The sequence below is a fragment of the Gossypium hirsutum genome, chromosome A09 (assembly GCF_007990345.1).
Source record: "Gossypium hirsutum isolate 1008001.06 chromosome A09, Gossypium_hirsutum_v2.1, whole genome shotgun sequence".
NCBI lineage: Eukaryota > Viridiplantae > Streptophyta > Magnoliopsida > Malvales > Malvaceae > Gossypium > Gossypium hirsutum.
The window spans coordinates 59,981,837-60,004,084 of NC_053432.1; the positions used below are offsets into that span (position 1 = coordinate 59,981,837).

Genomic DNA, 22,248 nt, shown 5'->3' on the forward strand with positions numbered 1-22,248 from the left:
ATTATGTGAATTAGAAATAAGAAAAATACGAAGTTATAAGTGAAGTGGGTGGGCAATTATTTTATATACGGTTACTGGAATAAAACAATTTTTATAAGTGGATTTAAGATTTCTCATATCTTTTCATAAAGATATATATGTATACATATACATAGTAGCATCTTAAATCTATTTCTGTAATTTTTTATTTTAAAATAATTATTCGAACTGAATTTATAATTTATATAACCATAAATTTTAAATACTATTAATAAAAATATTTAAAATTTTATGTTAAATAATATCTACATTCTTCATCTCATTTTTTCTTCAAAACAAAAAGGAAATTATATTTTTTTAATTGAATTAATGTTTGGTTAATCAAAAGTGGATGAAATTATGTTAGTATAGATGCTTAAAAACCTTTTTCATCCTATGTAAAACGAAAGCACCCTACTTCTTTAGAGCGCTTCATCTCATCACAAGCTTCTCTATTATTTTACTTACATCTCCAAACTTTATGTGAAATCAACCTTACTTATCCTATTCACTACAACACTCAGCAGACAACTATGTTCTGGTGTCTCATAGCAAGGCTTCTCTCTTTCATCCATGAACACCTCAGTAAACGGATCTTTAGTTGGAAGAATAAGTTGTTATAGAAACTGTGGCCCAAGCTTTACCAGTGTATTGCAGGAGTGTTTTCCTAATTCCATTGGATACTTGCAAGGCACTCCGAAAAATGATGAACTCATTTTGGTACAAGAAAGGGTATTATTAGGCGTCTTGGGACAAGGTATGTATTTCGAAAAAATAAGTATGGGTTTAGTTATGCAACAATGTTTGCGACTTGTTTCTAATTCCGATTGTCTTCCTAGTAGAATTTACAAAGCCAAGTATTACGCTGGTGGGATCTTTGGCCGCTGATGGTATTAATCATCACTGTGTCAATTATGTATGTCCATTTACTTCTTTAAAGAGTACCGGTGACAATGAAGATTAGTTATTGTTGTTGACGGTAGATTCACTGATTTCAACCAAAAAAATCTGAAAAACTTTCATTATTTGGGTTTTGATTATCAGCCAAATCTTTGTGGCTGTTAATGGGGGCAAAGAGGAAGAAGAAGAGCAATAGCAAAGGCTGTTAGATTTTGATGCATGGCGTTTGACGGTGCCGTTGGAACGATATTCCAACTTCCAGTACCATTGAATCAAAGTGAAAATATATTTCTTTTCATTTTTCCAACGCTGAGCAGCAAAGTGATCGCGGAGCTCCACCCCCCTCAGTATATCGTGAAGACTCCTCAACCCTGCAGCCTGCAAAATTGTTTAAACCATGATGGTAATACTTGAACATGAGAAGCTAGTGTATTCAAAGATCTTGTGCCATATCATGTACTGGCTACAATTGTGAATTACAACACGTCCCGGAAAATTCAGTCATCAATGGAGGGATAGTAGATAAGGAGATGGAAGAGCAGAGCATTACCAGCTTCAGCCGTTGAATCCTACCAGAATGGTGATCCATTTTTATTCAAGGAGAAAGATAATGTGCTTCAATGTGATTAAACAAATAATTTGAAGAAAAAGAATAGCTTTCTACACTTCATTTTCTCTGGTTTAGCCCTTCCTTCCACTGTTCTCTGTTATGGGAGACTAAGATATAAATATAACAGCAATGAATTGTTGAAAGTAACAAATAATTACAGAAGAGGATGACATTTCAGATTAGCTCAAAAATTTGATTTTCAACACTAGATAATATTGTCTTAGCTCTATCAAAATTGTTTTATAGAAATAGAAACATATGAACCTAAAGATTTCTTTCATGGAGCCATCAGCCCATCAATGGTGTAGGAAAGAGATTTTGCCCAGTCTGCTTTGAGTAGCAGCGTCTGTAGTGTTTCCATTACATCATATCCTGGATCAAGTTTCCTTTGCCAACCCTACAAATTTAAACGAGCATCGAAACATGATATAATGGAATTAATTATCATACAGGCATTTCAACAAGTCAAACCTAGGAACATTAGGAAACAATCCCGATATGGGAATACGTTCCCATTCTTAACTTCCAGGCTCAACTAGTCATGATTTATTTTGTTTCCCTCAAAAAGACATAAAGCACAATACATAACATGCAGACAAGGAATTCTCACAAGGGGAAACGGAGTTGAAAAAGACATCTCAATTGGTTGGTCAAAGGCTCTAAATGAAAATTTTGGACTTGCATGAAATGGAGTTACCTCAAGAACCAACATGGTGACCAAAACAGTGCATACGTTGCCATCAATATTGACTTTATGACGCCTTACTTTCTCGAGCAGTTGTTCCATGCATTCAGCCGGATGGACTAGATCACCCTCCGGGGTACCCCAAAAAGTGAATGCTTCATCTACTTCCTGTTAAAATAAGATATTAGAAAACCGAGCAGCAATAACACAGATATAGAGATGAACAAATTATATGGAAAACAAAGGGAGGTTGGATGGTAGAATAAAGATGTAACTTAAGACTATAGATGATAGATCGTTCAGAATTCATCTAAACTGACAAACCAGTATAGATAGGGGGCATAAAAGAAAGCATTTGAAACGGGTAGACTATATGGGAAAATAAGAAGATAACAAAGAAAGCATTTTCCAAACTCCTCAATGTCCTAAAAGCCTTTAGGACAACTCAGATTACGTTATTTACATCACCTCAATAAAAGCCTTTGGGTTCGGGCAGTTTTGTCGCTGTGATAATCTAAGTGTACACTCAGCAGCAGTCTGACCATCTCTTCGAGCAACAGCCTTAAAAAATTCCAATAAATTTATACGATCACTTTTAGAAAGTTCAGCTGTCATGCCTACATCAAGGAAAATGATATGAGGCTTTGACTTAAAGAGCCGTTTTCGAGAAGCCTTGCTATGAGACACCCGAACAAGGATATTTCCAGGATGCATGTCAGCATGAATGAAGTTGTCAACCTGGAAGAAAAGAAGTAATCTTTTGGTTACCAGTATCGTACCAGACTCTTACTTTTCAAATAAACAAGACAATGGGAACCAATAATCATTAATTAAAATTTTACAGAAGCATAAGAAAACCGATTCAAAGCAGTTACCAAAAGCATCTTTAAAAGCGCATGAGTTCCAATATGAGCAAGTTTGGCCTTAACCATATCATATCCTTCAAATTCATCAACATAGCGTGCAACACTTTCCCCTTGTTCATATGTTTCCACTAAAACAGCAGGGTGCACAAGTGGATAGACAGGCTTAGGAAAAGAAACGTCTTTCCAGCTTCGGAAATTATATATAAAACGGTTCAAATTGGCAGCTTCCCTGGCAAGATCAACTTGAGACATCATGAAAACAGCAAATTGCTGGACACTCTCATCCAATCTCAACCAGTTAAGAGTTGGAATGAACTTTGATAATTTCGCCGCCAAGTTGATAATCATAAAATCTCTCCTAATTGATTCACCAACACCAGGATGTCTAACCTTTACTGCAACTAACATGGGCTTGACCCGTTTACCAGGGTAACGGAATCTCAAAGAAGCCCGGTGCACCTGAGCTATACTTCCAGAAGCCACCGGTTCCTCTTCGAAACTGTGAAATATTTCAGAAAGCTTACGGCCAAATGCTCTTTCAATAGTTTTCTTTGTGAAAGCAAAGCTGTGTTCAGGAGCCCTGCTGTGAAGCTCTGAAAGCTTGGTGCATAAATCTTTAGGGAAGAGATCTGGTCGCGTTGCTGCCCATTGACCCCATTTTATGAATGCTGGACCTGCCGTTTCAAGTGTGCGATGCACGACTTCAAGCCATATTTTCCTGAATTTGAGGCCACAAGAGTCGGCAAATGGTGCCATTATTATACTCGGAGAGAACAAAATTGTAAGATAGATAGCCCTCACTAGCAAGATAACACCTTCTATCACTGAAAGTAGTATAGAAGAAACAAAAGCATGACCATCTTGAGCACGACTATACAAAGAATTTGGTGATGGGTAATAATTTGTCTCTGCTACCTTCCTCTGCGACAATGCCAGTCGTCCACCTCCCAAGCCAAAAATACCAGGAACTATCAAGTGAGAGCGGGACAATGCTAAGCTTACTGCTTGAGCCATCCTTATGTAAGGGAATGGATGACAACTCAAAGAACATTTACGGGTGAACTTTTTCCAAGCAACTTGTGCATGATGAGTCACTGCACTACTCGCGGAAAGGAATGAATGGTTCCAGGCAAAATAACCTCGGGATATCCCTTCCTTGGTATTCTGCAATACCCATGGAGCCTTTCCTCCAATGTTGAACCTATAGTGGGAGTACACTCTATACTGCGGCAACCGCAACCCGATAGTAACAACTGTTCCATACTTCCTAAATTCCGAATGGCTCGTTGTTGGATTCGAAATAGCATATTGCGCAGCTTTCCTAATATTGGCAAATGTCAAAAATCTGCATCCCAACAATTCTCTCATCATTTAACAAGTAAATTCTATAAACCCTGGAAGCAATTCTAAATTCTTAATCAGAAAGGGTAAGTATTCAAACTCCAATTGTCAAATTTCAGACAACATGGCACCAAGAATTAATCTTTCTTAATTTAATTCTTTAAATTCAACATACCAAGCTATTGAAAACAGATTTTGCAAGAAGTTCAAACCCTCGATGTAATAATTCATTGTGAAATCCATTCATTAAGGTGATCATCACATAAACCCTAAACTCCCAGAGAAAACGATCGTAGAAAAAGCTTCAAAACACATAAACCCTAAACTCCCACAGAAATCAATCCCAGAAAAAAAAATAACTGAACCCAGGCAAAGTAACCCAGGCAAGAAAAGAAACCCAGAATCTTTTAATTAAAGAAAGCTAAAAAATTGGAAAGGGAAAAGAGATGAACCTGGACATGGAGATATAGAGAAATAAAGGTAAAGAAACGTAGCTTTGAAGACGCTAAAGAGCGAAGACGCTGAATAATAGAATAGGAAGACGACGAAGAGGAAGAAGAAGAAGCTGTTGAATGCATTTTCTCATGGATGTATCCCTTTCTAATTAACAGTCAAAGGTGGCACGCGTTTTCATATTTGCCCGAAAAACCTTCATTCACTTTGCTTTGAATTTGGTAAAACCTAGCGGCGCGAAGAGAAGGACGAAGAAGAAGAGATCGCGGCAACAACCTCAATGGGCTTGTAAGAAGATTGAAGAAAACGTAAAGTGGAGTATTTTTGGACCTAATTTTGATTGGTTCTTGTTTGGGCTTCACGCCATTGCTGTTATTTTGTACAGCCTTGTCTTTAATTGTATTAAAAGCTAAAGTCTCTAGAAGGGCCTAGAAGGTCTGAATGTAGATATTATAATTAAAAGGGTAAACTCCTTTAGGACACTTTCATTTTAGTCCCCCAACTATTAAATTTCTAATGGTTGTTAATTATATACTCACATTATGTTCACACTTTCATTTTGATCACAAAAAAAAAACCACCTTTTAAAGAATTGATTGGGGTAAAAAAAGAAAGAATTAAAGTGAAAAATAGTAAAAACTAAAATAATGCATTAAAAATTATCAAATTTGAACATTGTAAAAAATTTTAATTTTTTTTCAATATTGAAATTTTAAATTTCAAAACATAAAAATCAATTGAATAAATTTTTGAATTTTTTTATCCCTTGATAATGTTAACCGATTTGTTATTGTAATATTGAAATTAATTAAATTAATCTATTTCTAAATTAAAATTTTATTTTATGTTCCATATTATTTTTAATGAAATCAACTTGATAACTCATATTTAAATTTAATAATTTTTCGTGAAACTTAAATTTCTTTTGGTTATATAATCCCAAATCTTCCACACTTAGCTAAAAACAAAGAAAAACATTGCAATCAATTAAATTAATATCTTGTTTAGCATGGAAGATAAAATTAATTAATTTAATTAATCAATTGACACTATCTTGGAGTCCCTCTTTTTCACCAAAGGGTTACTAGTAGCACTCTTCAGTTCGTGGTGGAAAAAGTGTGTGGTAAGCTTCAAAGTTGGGAAGCCAAAAAACTCTCTTTAGCAGGGCGCATCACTTTAGCCCAATCAGTTCTCTTATCTATTCCTAGTTATTTCATGCAGTCCATGATGATACCTAGGAAAATTCGCGATGAGATTGAAAGGTTGGTTAAACAGTTTATCTGGGGATCATCTGAGAGGAAAAAGAATATAGCTCTGGTAAGTTGGGATTCCATTTGTCAACCAAAAGTGTGTGAGGTCTTGGTTTGAGGAATTTTCGAGATCAGAATATATCTTTTTTGATGAAGTTGGGGTTTAAATTGGTGTCTGACAAGGAAGCTTTTTGGGTTTGTGTACTTAGATCGAAATATCAAATGAAGGATGAATTACCAGTTTGTATTGATAGAGATAGGAGTTCTTTTCTTTGGAAGTCTCTTTCCAAAATTTAGGCGTTACTTCGTGAAAACTTACATCAATCTGTTGGGGATGGCCACAAAATTCAGTGCTGGAAGGATAATTGGATTCCCAATATTGGGCCTCTGTTTAGGCATATTTCTCCTGATGTTAATCTGAATTCTAATTGCCTACTGCACGAGATGATTACTGAGGAAGGCTTGTGGAACTTAGACCTCTTCCAAGTTTGGCTATCAGAAGATGTGATCCAGGCTATTAAGGGTATCCCTCCTCCACATCCTTCTGAAGATCCCGATAGAATTTCTTGGAGTCACACTCTGTGTGGTGCTTTTTCTGTTAAATCTGCTTATAAGGCTCTTAGAAAGGAGACTGGAATCTGGAAAATAAGAAATGGAAGAATGTTTGGAAGTTTCTTGGTCCTCAACGGGTTTGTATCTTTATTTGGACAATTTTACAGGGAAGAGTTCTAAGTAATGTAGAAAGAGTTAGGAGGGCTCTTTCAGATGATCCCTCTTGTCTCATTTGTGGGTTTCACTCGAAAGATATTTTGCACATTTTACGAGATTGTCCAGCTGCTAAGGATGTTTGGGCTCAGGTTAATCCAAATAAGTACATTCCATTTTTTTTCTCCATTCTTTCTCAGGATTGGTTTCTTCTTAATATGCAGGTGAATAAGTTGATTCATGAGGGGGCTAGTTGGGCCTGTTTTTTTGGATTGCTTATTTGGCGCATATGGAAAAATAAAAATTTATACATCTTTCAAGGCAAACCTTGGAGCTCAATAAAAATAGTTCAAGGATCTTATAGTTGGGCGATCCATTTCTTCTCTTCATCTCAAGAGATTCAATTAGGATGTCTTGAGCACTTTGTTGAAGTTCATACCTCTGAGGAACGAGTTTATCTTAATACTGATGGGGCAGTGCAACTGGATTCTGGACTTGCTGCAGCTGGGGGAGTTGTTTGTGATAAAAAGGGAAATTAGATTGTTGGATATCATCGATTTCTTGTTAAATGTTCGGTTTTTTATGCGGAGCTTTGGGCATTCTTAATGGCCTCAAACTTATTCAACAAAGGGGTTATGATCATGTTACTATTCATTCTAACAGCTTGGAAGTTGTTAAAGGCATTCTCAGAAGTTCTTCCATTGTCTCAAATTTCGCTTTGATTAGGTGAATCCATAATATTTTGTCTCAAGAAAATCAATGGTTTTTGAGGTATATTCCGATGGAACAAAATCAGGTTGCAAATTGTTTAGCTAAGCAAGCCTTGATCGAGAAAGCAAACTTGCAAGTTCTCGAAGTTCCACCCGAGATGGCTCGTACTTTTATTGATAGGGATAAGTTTATAGGCGTTACTTTCGCTCAAGCATTAATTTTGTAATTATTTAGTGTTGTCTTTTCTCACCAAAAAAAAATTCAATAACTTATTTAATTGATTTTGATGTTTTGAAATTTAAAATTTCAATATTGAAAAAAAAAGAAATTTAGATTTTCGACAATGGGGTAAAGAAGTACAATTTGACAATTTTTAAAGTATTATTTTAGTTTCTACCGCATTTTCACTTTAATCGTTGATATTTTTACCCTAATCAATACTTTAAAAATAATATTTTTTGGGTGACCAAAATGAAAGTGTGAACATGATGTGGTGTGTGTACTTAACTGTCGTCAGAAATTTAATGATTGGGTGACTTAATGAAAGCATCCTAAAAGTTAAGTGACGAAATTGTAAGGATTTCATTTTGAGTGACCATCTTATTTAAATTTGGTTTTTTAAAAGTAGATTGGTTTAAAAATCTAGCTTGATAATATAAGTCCAACATTCTAGAATTTAACCTGATACATTTTTAGTTTTATGATACATTTTGGCAAAAATATCATGGACACCCTTATATTATGAGTTAAATTGCATTTCGCCCCATTTATTTAAAAAATAGATAAATTAATTATTGTACGTTAGATCAAAAAGTAAATTGGTCCTTTCTGTTAAAAATTCCATCCATTTCTATTGTTAAAATTTGGTGTACCTAACAAAATAACTAGATAGTTACAGGTAACATGTCTTGTGTACCTTATTCTGAAATATAGTAGAAATGGATGAAATTTTTAATAAAAAGATCAGTTTACTCTTCAATCTAATATACAAGGATTATTTTGTTCTTTTATTAGAAGAATGACAAAATGCAATCTGAATCCTAGTACAAGGACTCCATAATACTTTTAACGATATATTCTTTATTTTATGTATCATGTAATTTACATAATTAAAATTTTACATTATTAAAAAATTTAATTAATTTATTTGTGCATTGTAACGATTGATTCTGATTATAATTATATATATACATCAATTTTAAGCAGAATTGCAAAGTTTTACATATTTAATTATATATGAATTATTTGGGATAAATTGCAAAGTTATACCTGAATTTTAGTTTAATGTGCAATTTTATATATGAACTTTGATTTTGTGCATTTTTATACATGAAATTTTGATTTGATCCAATTTTCAAAAATTATTAAAACAATTATTCATGTAACTTCATTTTATGTTTATATATTACATACACATATAATTATATTTTATCCAATATAAAAAGTAAATAGATATACTTATTTCTTTGAATATTTATGATTTAATTAAGATTAATGTTTTATGTAATTGCTTAAAGTTGTTTTTTTTTTATCGAAAAAATTAAAGTTTTATGTATACATTTAAACCATAATCAAAATTCAATGTGTACAATTAAATTAAACTAAAGTTTATACATTAAATTAAAAATTATGAATAATTTTAAGATTTTTCACGGAAAAAAATTGGGATATATTAAGACGTTGGAAGAGAAAAATAAGGGAATTTTCAATATTTAAACAATTGAATTTAATTAAAAAATCCAACAAAAACATAATTGTTGTGTTATTGGTTAAGACATATGTAAATATAATTGGACCAATAAATTTTTTGAGAAAAAATTGGTTAGAGTTGACATAATCCACAATTAATCTGAAATCCAGTTGATTTAAATCATGTAAGAACCAATAATTTTATAGCATAGTAGATTTTTTGAGAAAAGCTTGGTTAGAGTTGACATAATCCACAATTAATCTGAAATCCAACAATAACTGGGTGGATGAACTTTAGCTATATTCAAAGCATTTAACCTCAAAAAGATTTTTAAGATTGAAATGATAGCTTGTTAGTATAAAAGTCAATTTCTCCTTTTTTTTTCAAACTTCATTTCCATTTTTAATTAATTATTTAACTTCCTCCTTTTTTTCAATATCAATATTTCTTTAAAATATATATATATAAAAACACTTTAGTTGTTATTAATTTCGAACAGAAGCAATTAAGGTTAATTAATTGTAGCGTTTACTTTTTCAATAAATTTATTTTACTTTTGATATGTATAATAATAAATTTAACCTTCAAAGTTTACAAAATTTTATAACTTTGATCTTGATTTTAAACAATACAAAAAATTTAGCTCTCGTTGAATATCAACAAATTTAGAATTAAAACCAAATTGATAGGATTTGTAAATGTTGAGGATTAAATTTATTAAAAAATTTATTAAAATGTATAATATTAACGGTTACTATACAAATTAAAAGTAAAATAAATTATCAGAAAAAATAAAGATCGTTATTATTTATCTTTAATTACTCACTTTCAAAATTAAATTAAAAGAAACAAAATTACTTAATTTTTTTTTCTCGATATCTACATCAAAATTAAAAGGTATTAAAGAGCTCTTTTTACTTGAGAAGAAAGTTGAAGACATAACTGTTTCCTAACTTGCACTTGTATCTCAAGTTTTATTTTTATTTTTTTAAAAGAAGTTGCAATTTAAGAAAAGAAAAATGGCTTATTAAAAGTGAATGCATGCACTAATTCGAACTATAGTTGTCGCCTTCTTAGGCTACTTTCTCTTTTATTTTTTTCCTCCAAAATAGTCTTTGCTTTGGCCTAATGTTGGGTTGGTCATCAAACTTTGCTTCTATACCCAAAACTCTACTCATACTGAAATTCATCATGAATTATTATGTTTTTGTTTTCATTTTGTCTTTGTTTTTTTCATATGTCCCTAAGAATTCTTTTCATGCTGATTTAACATTTCATCATGCTTGTAAAAATTGACAATTCAATTTTATAAGCTGAATGGAAATTTTAAAAAAAAAACAATTAGTAAAAAATTGAGAATTGGGAATTGAAATAAAACATATACATAATTTCCTTATTCACATATTAAATTGTTTCACAATTAAATTTTATACATTTTTCAATTTAGTCTCTATTGCCATGTAATTTATTTTTCACCATATAAGCACTTTAATCAAATAATTCATTATAATATCTTATTTCACATAAAAAAATTTCATGCATATTTCTTCTCTTGTTTCAATTATACATTTCACATTTTACAATTTAATCCTTAACATTATGGAGATTCATTGTTTACTATAATTTCACCTTAAATCACTTTGTAATTAATTCACTACTTATCATAAATCTCAATTGTATGTTTGTTTCATTGAAAACAACTTTTATGAAATATTTTTTAGGAAATCTGTTAAATAATAGAAAATATTTTACACAGATTCATCAAACACCAGAAAATATTAGCTTTTCCAAAAAAGTAAGTAATTTTTCAGAAATCATTTTCCAAAAGCCATTATTAGTGAAACAAATGAAACCTTAATGATGCGAACCCGATCCCATCATGTTACGACGGTACTCGACGCCATCAAGATTGGCCTAAACACGAGGGACCCAAGTCCAAAATGAAATCTAATTTTAGTTTGTTAATTTGTGTGCAGGTTTTAATTGATAAATTTTGGGGTGGAAACAATTGCTGGAATAATCAAACAATCAAAAAAGTCAGATTCAAGTGTCCCATCCAATTTGCTACAAGCTCATTCAGTTCGTTCATAGTTCATCCAAGCTCATTGAGCTTAACAATAATCAGTTTTAGCTTGAGCATCAACTTGCTGGAATATCTAATTCGGTTTCAGCTCAAATTTAGCTTTATTTAATTTGTGTTTTTGAGCTTAAAAGTTACTGGAATAAACTTTTAATGTGTTTAGTTATTTTAGTTTAATTAATTAAGTTGTTTTAATAGTCTTTAGTTATTTAAATAATTAGTTGAACTAACTAAGTTGTTTTTAGTTCTCTTTAGTTGCTTAAATAATTTCGGCAATTAATATGTTCCAGCTTAATTAAATTTGCTACAGCCATTTAACTTGTTTAAACATTTAACTGTTTAATTGTGCTTATAGGTGAATTAATCATTGAACCAGCTGTTACATGGATTGGCGTTAAAGGGAGAAATGAATTCAGCTGTTATGAAGATGAATTAAAGGCCAACAGCTGTTATGAGCTTATTCAAGTAACCGTTTGAAGATTTTAATGGACAAGGAGTTGATTACACAAGCCATTTAGCTTCCAAATGTTTTTATGTGTTAATGGTTGTTCCAATTCATCCATTTACACCTTGAATCAATTTTCTTCAAGCATTCATGCAAAGAGGCTGTTCGTGTACCAAATTTAAGCCAATTGTTGTTGCTGTCCATTCTGCTGCCCAAGAAGAAATAAAAGGTTGTTATAACCTTTTTAGCTGATCAAGCATTGAATCAAATTCATTCAGCTCATTAAAGCTAATTATTAGCTGATTGGGAAGACTAAATAGGTTGTTCATAGCCGTTACATATGTTCGAGTTTCTCAAAGGTCTTTTAGTTTTAATTAGCTTAATTAAGTTCATCAATAACATATTTAAGCTGATTAGTTTGTGTCTATTCGAATGGAACATGTTCAACCTATAAATGTTTGTTTTTGTAATTATTTAAGAAGACTTTTTTTATAAGTATATGAACTTTTGTTCTTTGTGAGAATTCAAGTCTCATTGTTCTCTCTTGGATTGAAACGACTTATCTAGCTCAACTTGTGGCATCATTCTTTCCTTGTTATCCGAACTTATCACTTACCAAAGTGTAGCATTCATTATACCATTAGTTCCTATCTTGATAGATAGCGGGTCAAGGTTTTATTTGCTATTTTCACCTACCATTATCCATCTAAGTGATTTTAAGACTTGGGTCAACAATCTTATATATTGTTGGTTCACCCTTTGCCTTAGCGGAATAATTTTAATCCATCTTTTAAACTATATTTGAGACCTTTATTCGAACCTAACTTTCAGCCTTTTCAAATTTATCTTTCTATTTTTCCAACCTATTTCGATTTAATTCAACGTTTACTTAATTTCATGATTGGGCAACTAAAACGACTGAATCATCATCGAATCGGATTCGTATCATTTGGTATCAAAGCTGGTGAAATTGAAGTGAGTATCAACATTCGTAGCATTATGGGATTGTAAGAGATCAAAAAAAATTTTTTACAAAAAAATCAATTACAAATTCAAGGTGTGAGTATCAGTATTTGTAAGTACAAATTCGTGAGGATATTAAAAAAAAGGGTTTGAAGGTTTGTAATTCATTTGCTGCCAGAATTCATTACTCTATCTTTCCTACCATTCAGCCACACTTACATCATTTCCTTTTTGTTTCTAGCCAACCCTTCATCCTAACATCATTATCTACCCATAACCGAACATCACTTTTGTAAACTAAACCACATCGACTGTTGTTAAGTCAAAGTAGTCCATTGTGAACATAGAGAGGCAGATTGAGTGGAAAAAGGCAAGAAAGTGGTGAGTCTATTCGAGTGAAAAAAAGCCAAGTGAGTGAATTTTCTTTGGAGAGAAATAGTGAGGTTTTTGTTTGTGTGAACTTAAGATGCCAAGAAGTCCGAAAATAAACCCAAACGAGGGAAGTGGTTTTCAACCTATAAGGAATGTTGGTGGAGGCATGCCAGATTTTACACTCCAAGCCTTCACGCACGAAATAGAGCGTCTATTTGATCAAAGGCTCAAACCCATCAAGGAATGATTAGACCGAGTCAAGGAACGAGACCAACAGGAATGAGTTTCTTCAAGACGAGAGACGGAAATAAGATCATCACGAAGACAAATATCCAATGGTTATTTGAGAAGAGATCCATACTGTGATTCTTATATGATGAGTAATTCGAGACGAAACAAAGCAAGCTTCAAGTTTGAAGCCTATCAAGGTGATGAGTGAGAAAACACAAGTCATTCTTCGTATGCATCAAAGTACTCATCTATAGAAAGTCAATCACGAAGAGGTGATCGTGTTTCAAATGTAACTCCATCCATTTCTACCCAACGAAAGTCTACTCTTTCTGAATCTTTTATGTTAACTTCTTCCTATAACGAAAGGAAGCGAGAAAAAGAAATTGATAGAAGAAAAAAAGAAATGATTAGAAAAGAAATTGAAAGAAAAATAGAGCTTGAAAGAAAAGAGAAAGAAAAAGAAAAAGAATGTGAAAAAGAAAAGAAAATTGAAAAAGAAAAAAAGATTGAAGAAAGAAAAGAAAGAGTACGAGAAACAAGTGTTGTTGAAAATGAAAGAGAATTGATGTGTGAAAGTAAGATTTCATCAATGAAGGAGATTACAGAAAAAGAAAGAAAGCCTGAAAAAGAAACGAGTAGAAAAGATGAAAGTGAACAAGAAAAAGTGAGGAATGTTTTTACTAACCAACCTGCGAGTTGTCCTCGTATTGTTTCTTTTTTTTCAGGTGCCTAGAAATTCAAATAACAAGTTTCAACTTCATTACCTTCCCGATACGAGACGATTCCATTTGATCAAAAAAGGTAAGATTGAAAGTGAAATCAAACCACAAGTACTTAAAGGTAAGCAAGGTAAGGAGTTTTTAGCCATTGAATCATGTTAATCACATTTGAATGTTGTTGATAAAATTACCGATGAATTCATTTTCAAAAGATCTCCTCACCTTAAATTGGTTAATGGTCATTCTCTGGTTGTTGTTAGTGATTTTGTTTTTAAAAGTGGTATGAAGAGTGTTACTATTGATGACAATTACGTTGACAAGTTTGTTGATGTAGTAAGAATGAATTGGCACAAACAAAATTAGATTTCATTTGGTAAGGAATTGACACCTAAAGTGCCTAATCTGCTCGTTTGTGTTGATAATGAGAATTCCTTAATTTGTTGTGCAAAATCCCCATGTTTGAGCAAGTCTGTTCGAATGAGATTTACGATGTATAATTGTTTGAATATGTACATACCCAAATTCTCTTTGTTTCACTTGTGTAAATTGTTGGTGATTAAGAAATTCGTGCCGTATTTTGGAACGAGTGAACAATCTCGTGTGTTCAAACCGAGAGTTTATCATTCTGGTTCGACATTGAGAGGGATTGACCCTTGCAAATTTTGTGAAGATAAGTGTGAGCACAATGTGTGCTGAATTGTTGTTTGGACTTTAAATAAGAAAATGAAACTTATACATCCTGATTACAGCTTTGAATTGATTCTTGTTTCTTCTATGTGGCTGTACATGAAATTTTTTATTCATCTTGAAAAGGTAAGGCCAACTCGTGTTTTTGACCCCGGCATAGGGACATATGTTCAATTTGTGCATAACGTTTTAGAAAGTTTCTTCGAGTTCATCATCCATGTTGTTACTAACCTCTTTCATTTTTGTGAAGGTGACACTTTAAATTGGATTCCTCCTAAAGAGGGAGAGCAAGCAACTAATCTGTTTCATTTTCGAGTCTTGTGTAGTTTCTAGGTTTGTGACGATAAATTGTTTTTTGAGCAAATGGCCCGATTTGAGGACAAATTGTCTTCGAGAGGGAGGGTATGATGTGAACCCGGTCGCATCATGTTACGAAGCAACTCGACGCCATCCAGATTGGCTTAAACGTGAAGGGCCCAAGTGCAAAATGAAATCTAATTTTAGTTTGTTAATTTGTGTGCAGGTTTTAATTGATAGAATTTGGGGTGGAAACCATTGCCAGAATAATCGAACAATCAAAGAAGTTCGATTCAAGTGTCCCATGCAATTTGCTACAAGCTCATTCAGTTCGTTCATAGTTCATCCAAGCTCATTGAGCTTAACAATAATCAATTTTAGCTTGAGCATCAACTTGCTAGAATATTTAATTCGATTTCAACTCAAATTTAGCTTTATTTAATTTATGCGTTTTTTAGCTTAAAAGTTGCTGGAATAAACTTTTAATGTGTTTAGTTATTTTAGTTTAATTAATTAAATTGTTTTAATTGTCTTTAGTTGTTTAAGTATTAGTTTAATTAATCAAGTTGTTTTTAATTCTCTTTAGTTGCTTAAATAATTTCGGCAATTAATATGTTCCAGCTTAATTAAATTTGCTACAGCCATTTAACTTATTTAAACATTTAACTTGTTTAATTGTGCTTATAGGTGAATTAATCATTGAACCAGCTGTTACATGGATTGGCATTAAAGGGAGAAATGAATTAAAGACCAGCAGCTGTTATGAAGATGAATTAAATGCCAGTAGCTGTTATGAGCTTATTAAAGAAATCGTTTGAAGATTTGAATGGACAATGAGTTGATTACACAAGCCATTCTGCTTTCAAACATTTTTATGTGTTAACGGTTGTTCCAATTCATCCATTTACACCTTGAATCAATTTTCTTCAATCATTCATTGATGATCGCTAAACTAACTAAAAATTCGACAAAGGCAAGCGCACTTATCGAACAGTAGTATAGTTATGGTAAGACCAAAAATATCGTATCCGCAAGGATTAAAAGTACTAGTAATTACTACCTCTTAATTATCTAGCCTAAGAATTAAGGGTTGTTTTAAACTAAGACTAATTATTTAATTGACTAAGATTACGACAGAGATAAAAGTTGGAAAATACTGTTGGAAAACTGATGGAGAAGACAATACCTAAGGAAGAATCCACCTAGACTTGACTTATTACCTCAGAATTAGACGATTTATTTACTTGACTTAATCCATAGAAATACCTGATTTATGTTAATATCTCTCTCGAGACTAAAAACAACTGACTCTAAGTTGATTAATTGAAATCTCTTTCTAATTAAAACCCTTATTGTCGCATTAATTCGATCTATGGACCCCCTTATTAGATTTGACTCTAATCTAGTAGATTTATGTCGTCCTATCTCTAGGATTGCATGCAACTCCACTTAATTATGGAAGATCTACTCTTAAACAGGGACTTTTACTCCACTGAATAAGCATATTAGACTTGAATTAATATCCTGAAATATTAAAGTAAAAATTAAGAACACATAATTAAGAATAAGAACAAGTATTTATCATATAATTCAAATAGTAACAAGATCTATCTTAGGTTTCATCTCCCTCAAGTATTTAAGGAGTTTAGTTCATAATGATAGGGGAAAACATCTCAAAATTGGGAAAACAACAAAACATAAAGAAACCCAAAGAACTTTTAAGGAAATTGAATGGAGATCTTCAATCTTGAAGTAGATCCTACTTCCGAGCTGATTCCGATGGCTACCTTCGAGTATTTCCTACTTTCTACTCTACGTGTCCCATTTGATTCTCTTCTAGGGTGTTTATATAGACTTTAGAATGCTTCAAAACCCTAAAAATTAGCCTTTTTGGAGTAGAATTAGACTTGGGTTCGACAGGGACACGACCATGTGCCATGCCCGTGTAAAGGTGCTCAAGCCGTGTGTAATTCTGAGTTGGTTTTTAGTTGACACGGTCATTACACGGGTGTGTGGTCTACCCGTGTGTCACACACGGGCGTGTGGATTACCCGTGTGGAACTGCCTAGGACATGTGAAATACTGAATTAGGCCCACTTTGTCCGTTTTTGGCACGTTTCTTGCTCTTTTTGCTATCCTAAGCTCTCCTGAGTATAAAACATGAAATTAAAGGATTAGGAGCATCAAATTCATTAAATCTTATGCTAAACCTTCTGAAAATATGCCAAGCATGGGGTAAAAATATGTATATATTATGGTTTATCAAATATCCCACACTTAAGCATTTACTTATCCTCAAGGAAAATTCTCAACTCACAATTAAAATTAATTCTTCTTAACTTATAATTCTCATCAATAATGTTTTGAAGTAATCCACAGATAATCATACATTGAGAATTCAACTAAAAGAATATCAAAGTTTCAAACAATCCAAGTTGAGCATTTTAATCATAAAATCATAGGTATCCCCCTTTATCTAAGTAATTACCTTTAATTTCAAATTGACAAGGGTTGACATCCTCACTAAAGATTCACTCAAATCACTCATAGTGTTTAAGGTCCAATAATTAAGCACTCAATAGTCAAACATGAGAAATTATTACCATAGGCTTGCATGAAAATCAAATCTCCACCACTACAAATGAGACGATGCACAAATAGAGAGGTCTTTAACAGGGTTGTAATGGGGCTTGGGTCAGAGGTGTGGATAAAGGCTGAAAAAGAGGGTTAGAATCGAGATTAATTTAATAAATTCCAAACTTAGAAAAATAAAGCTAGTTACTGAATTACAAACAAGTGCCCAAACTAATGAAGTGAGCTTTTCTTCAATAATATAACTTCACTTTATCCGAGCTTTTTCTAACAATATGTAATTATACATTTTTTTAAGAATAAGAACAAGTACAATAATGGAAAGTACATAATAAGAAATAATTCAGCACTGAAATGAACAAACATAGTTAGGTAACTAATCAAATCAAATCTCGATAAAAAGAGAGTCAATAAAAAGGGAGAAATTCTTAACTAATCAAAAAGGGTTAAGTTGTGGGTTAACATTAGGGGGAAAATTAAGAAACAATGGTTAAGGCTCAAAGGGGTTCACCTAGGGTCAATTATGTAGGTAGGCTTTTATGGGGTAAATGGGTTAAAACCTAAGTGCCTTTATCATTTCAGTATATCAAATCAAATGTGTGGTCTTGACATGAATAATCGAAGCAAGTTCTAGAATAAAAAATCAATGTTGACACACTTATAACCAATAAAATAAGTGAGAAAGAAAGTTATATGCTCTAAAAGGCTCAAAATCTCACGAAAATTATAGGTATTTGATGTCAATCCTGTAAATTCAAAACTTCAAGATAATACCTCAATTTAGGGAAACAACCTAGTAATTTTAATTCTTAAAAGTCAACTTATCATGCTTGCTTCTCTAATGTCTTAAAGTTTAAACAATCAATGCACAATTGCCTATGATTTAATTCAAAACATATCAATAAAAATTATAAATCAATCAGAATTCACTCTAATAATAATATGAGAAAATTATTTGAGAACGAGATAAAAAATCAGGGATTTTCTGATAATCATATAAATAACCTCTCCACGCTCAAAGTGTACATTTTCCTCAATGTACAAAGATAGATAATAATAATATAAGTATAATATTAGAAGAGAGGGAGAGAAACAAAACTGCCCTGAATTTTTGGATGAAATCTTTGGAATAGCAAAGGCTAGAATTGTAGATGAGGCCAATGAATGGTATGATTCAGAATTACTAATAAGAAAATAAACACAACTATGGAAAAGAACTAAGATATTACTCGATAATAACAATAAAGATAAACATAGTTCAAAATATAAAACATAAGTCTTCAAAAATAAATAAAAGAGAAATAAAATTAAAATTAAAATTAAAAGTAGTAATAAGAAAATAAATGGACTCAAAGTTCCTCATCATCGGATACCTCATGGGTCGATGGTGCCGAATGAGAGATGTGGAGGTGGTGATCTGTCGAAGAGTGGCATCGATGCTTTCGAACTGCTCCGCTACTCAAAGTGAGTGAGTCGCTCAGATATTCTGTCAAAGTAGCAGCAGTGGGGCAGTGACTCTGTGATGGTGGTGGAGGTGGGTCCTCATGAAGGGGAGGGACATCATCAGTAATGTCCTCTGGATCATCCTAATCATCAGAGTGGACGAGTCTATACTTAGGGGGGTCGAATCCATAGCGTCGTTCTATAATCCTCATGTGGATCATACTAGAAATTCCTTGATGAGACATCTGGCCTACTAGTGTGAGTGTCGATGACATCTCTGGAGTGTCGAAGAGGCCGAAGTGTCGAGCGAGACGAGTCACGTAAGGGTCGAGAAAGATGGGGCCCTTCTTATGGCGTTTAGTTTGGTTGCGGCAAGCGAGTGCAATGAAATATGCTAAATCAAACACATGTCCAGTAGTCATGCACCACAGGAAATATGCATCATAAGTACTAACCACTCATGTGCTCTCTCTCCGACCTGTCAAAGTGTGAGCTAGTAGGGTGTGAATATACCGTAGGGCCGGAGAGAGGTGCGTTGCCTTCGAGTGACTCGCGTCATAGTTAGTTAGGCCGCACGTGAGCTCAGTCCAACATCGTGAAGGCGAGTAATGAATATGTCTATGAAGTTGAAGAAAGTCATCGGCGCTCACGAAGTCCTTTGTGTAAAGTCCCAAAGCAGCACCAAACTCTAGGACACTCATGTGTCGCACCATCCCGCCAAAGCGAAAGGTGATGGTGCGGGCTCGTCATGGACTGACATGACCTGCTGGACTGAAAATGTGGCGCCGAACTCTAAGGTGAGTTCTGAGTAGGTGGGCTCGATGATGGTGAAGAACTTATCCCACAGGGTTTTGGTAATAATCGCGCGCACATCATCAGCCAAACGGACCTGCTCTAGCGCGACCCAATCAATGTAACGACCCACATCGAGGGGTCGTATGCTGACAAGCTGATATAAATCCTCCTGGTTGCTCGATGGAAATTGGAGCAAAGGGTGGCAAGTTGCGGCCGAAGCACTAGATGAGGAGGTTCCACTGGGACTTTTCCGCTTTTTGGAAACGGGGACAACAACTTTGGACTTTCCACGTGTGTTCGTCATAGTGTGCCTATAAAAGTAAAAGAGACTATCAGTAAATTATCACTAATTCTGTAAATAAAAGCTGATAACGCAAAGTTTAAGTAATCCTAAATAATAATTCATGTCTAAATAATGTGTATGCAAATCCAATTATGCAAAAATAATATGGTGGTATTGGTATGGGATAACGGGATAAAATAATAAGGAACAAAACTAGTCACGACATAATAATAGTTAAGGAAAAAAAACAAGGAACCGTAATAAGCTAATTTTAACAGAAATAAGCGACAAAACCTAAATGACGGAATAAACCTAATGGTAGGAACAAATTGGAATAGAATAGGGAACAATGAATTCAGCCAATGAGTATTTGGTAGACTAGTCTAAAACAGTACCCAAAATAATTAGAGGGCAAATCAATAAAGCTAATAATTGATAAAATAACTAATAATAATATTTATGAAGTAAATAAAGGATCATAAAGTAAATAAATAAATAAATAAATAATAGGAATAAAAGAGTAATGAGTAACAAGGGGAGCCGATGGTGATGGTTGATGACCGGCCTTTGGATGGACGGCAGTGTCGACGGGCGAAGGGTCTGACGGCGGGGGCTGTGGTGGGGAGGAAGGCGGGCTGGTGGCTGTGCAGGTAAGAGAAAAAAGGGAAAGAAAGAGGAGAGGGGAGAAAGGGAAATAAAAAGGAAAGAAATAAAGAAAAAGGGAAAGAAAGGGGAGGGGTAGGAAGGAAAGGAAGAAAGTGGGGGTGGAAGGGAGAGGGGGTGACCAGTAACACCCCTAACCCATATTCGTCGCTGAATTAGGGTTATGAGGCATTACCGACTATTTTATGATTCAAATAAATATGCGTTATAAATTACAACTCAAAGTTTTTATCACGTCAATGCTTATAACATAATCAAATACCAAATCTTAAATAATCATATCAATCACAACACAACTTAATTTAACATAATCCAAAATATATCAAAACAATTTATACAATACATAACATGTATACAATAATAGTTTCATTATTGGATTATTAGACTTATTTTGTATTGACCGTGCGCATACTTATCAACCATAATATATATATATATAACAACTTATAAGAGCTCAACTAACATGTCATAACCGAATGTTAGGTACACATGTTCTTTTTCATCAATTCAATTTTCTCATATGAATCTAATACCCAATTTAATTAAATTACGATGATAACCAAATCAAATGTCATTCATATCATTAATTTGGTCTATAAGTGAACACCGAATACTTGCCATGCATATGTCCTGATTCTTACTTAACTAACACATGATCTAATTAACAACTATCATATATCATAAGGCCAAAACACATAGCAACTATACATACATCATATATTTGGGTTACGTTCTTGACATATGCTCAAACCAAAATCTCACATATGCACAACCATAAATATTATACCCAACTATAAATCTCATGAATATGTGTATAAATGCGGAACCATAGAACAGCCATATTCTTTATCTCATTCTAACATATAACCAAAAATTTTTATCAATTAAATATTTTTATAGCTATCATTACAAGACATTAACCAACTATAGACATATTTAAAACATAAATCTCTCATGCCATGTAACAAACATTTTAAAACAAATTTAAGACATAACAAAATCAATTATATGGATATAACCGAAATCACCAACCAACTTATGCGTACAAAATAAGCATCACAAACGTCATTCAATCATGTCAGATATCATAATAACTAAAGTGGACTTATTCCATGATCAAACCAAAACTAAAATCGAACATTTAAATAAGCCATTTTCGCATGGCTTTTATACAAAACCAAAGCTCATCACATCATAACACAATTCAGCCTATACATGCCATAATTTAAGTTCGATGATTTAAATACCAAAGCTGTGGATAGTGTGGTGAACTTTGCTGACGATCCCCGAGCTCGTAAATTGCTTCAAAATCTATAAAATAGAGTAAACAAATACACCCAGAGTAAGCTAACTTAGCTTAGTAAGCCTTAAGCAAATTAAACAATTAATGCATAATAACATCTCAATTACTAATCATTTCAATAAATAAATTAACTTATGCATTTGTAA

The 22,248-nt window shown here is 33.1% G+C and overlaps 2 protein-coding genes across 2 annotated transcripts; both read right to left on the minus strand.

Annotated features, from left to right (window-relative positions):
• Positions 1–370: 370 nt before the first annotated feature.
• Positions 371–1,610, minus strand: LOC121206074 (uncharacterized). The gene is made up of 2 exons (XM_041076263.1): positions 1,469–1,610; positions 371–1,296 (listed from the first exon to the last, which is right to left on the minus strand). Exons 1-2 carry the CDS (start codon positions 1,505–1,507, stop codon positions 979–981), a joined length of 357 nt encoding a protein of 118 aa, XP_040932197.1. The 5' UTR covers positions 1,508–1,610; the 3' UTR covers positions 371–978.
• Positions 1,481–5,237, minus strand: LOC107888991 (uncharacterized aarF domain-containing protein kinase 2). Its single transcript, XM_016813271.2, has 6 exons — positions 4,873–5,237; positions 3,089–4,424; positions 2,682–2,951; positions 2,226–2,381; positions 1,793–1,925; positions 1,481–1,622 (listed from the first exon to the last, which is right to left on the minus strand). Exons 1-5 carry the CDS (start codon positions 4,878–4,880, stop codon positions 1,806–1,808), a joined length of 1,890 nt encoding a protein of 629 aa, XP_016668760.2. The 5' UTR covers positions 4,881–5,237; the 3' UTR covers positions 1,481–1,622; positions 1,793–1,805.
• Positions 5,238–22,248: the final 17,011 nt, after the last annotated feature.

Coding starts and splice junctions, on each gene's coding strand:
- LOC121206074 (XM_041076263.1), bottom strand. CDS start 1,507: ATGGATCACCATTCTGGTAGGATTCAACGGCTGAAGCTG. Junction 1,297..1,468: donor GGATTCAACGGCTGAAGCTG/GTAATGCTCTGC, acceptor ACAATTTTGCAG/GCTGCAGGGTTGAGGAGTCT.
- LOC107888991 (XM_016813271.2), bottom strand. Junction 2,952..3,088: donor CGCTTTTAAAGATGCTTTTG/GTAACTGCTTTG, acceptor CTTTTCTTCCAG/GTTGACAACTTCATTCATGC. Junction 2,382..2,681: donor ACCCAAAGGCTTTTATTGAG/GTGATGTAAATA, acceptor TTATTTTAACAG/GAAGTAGATGAAGCATTCAC.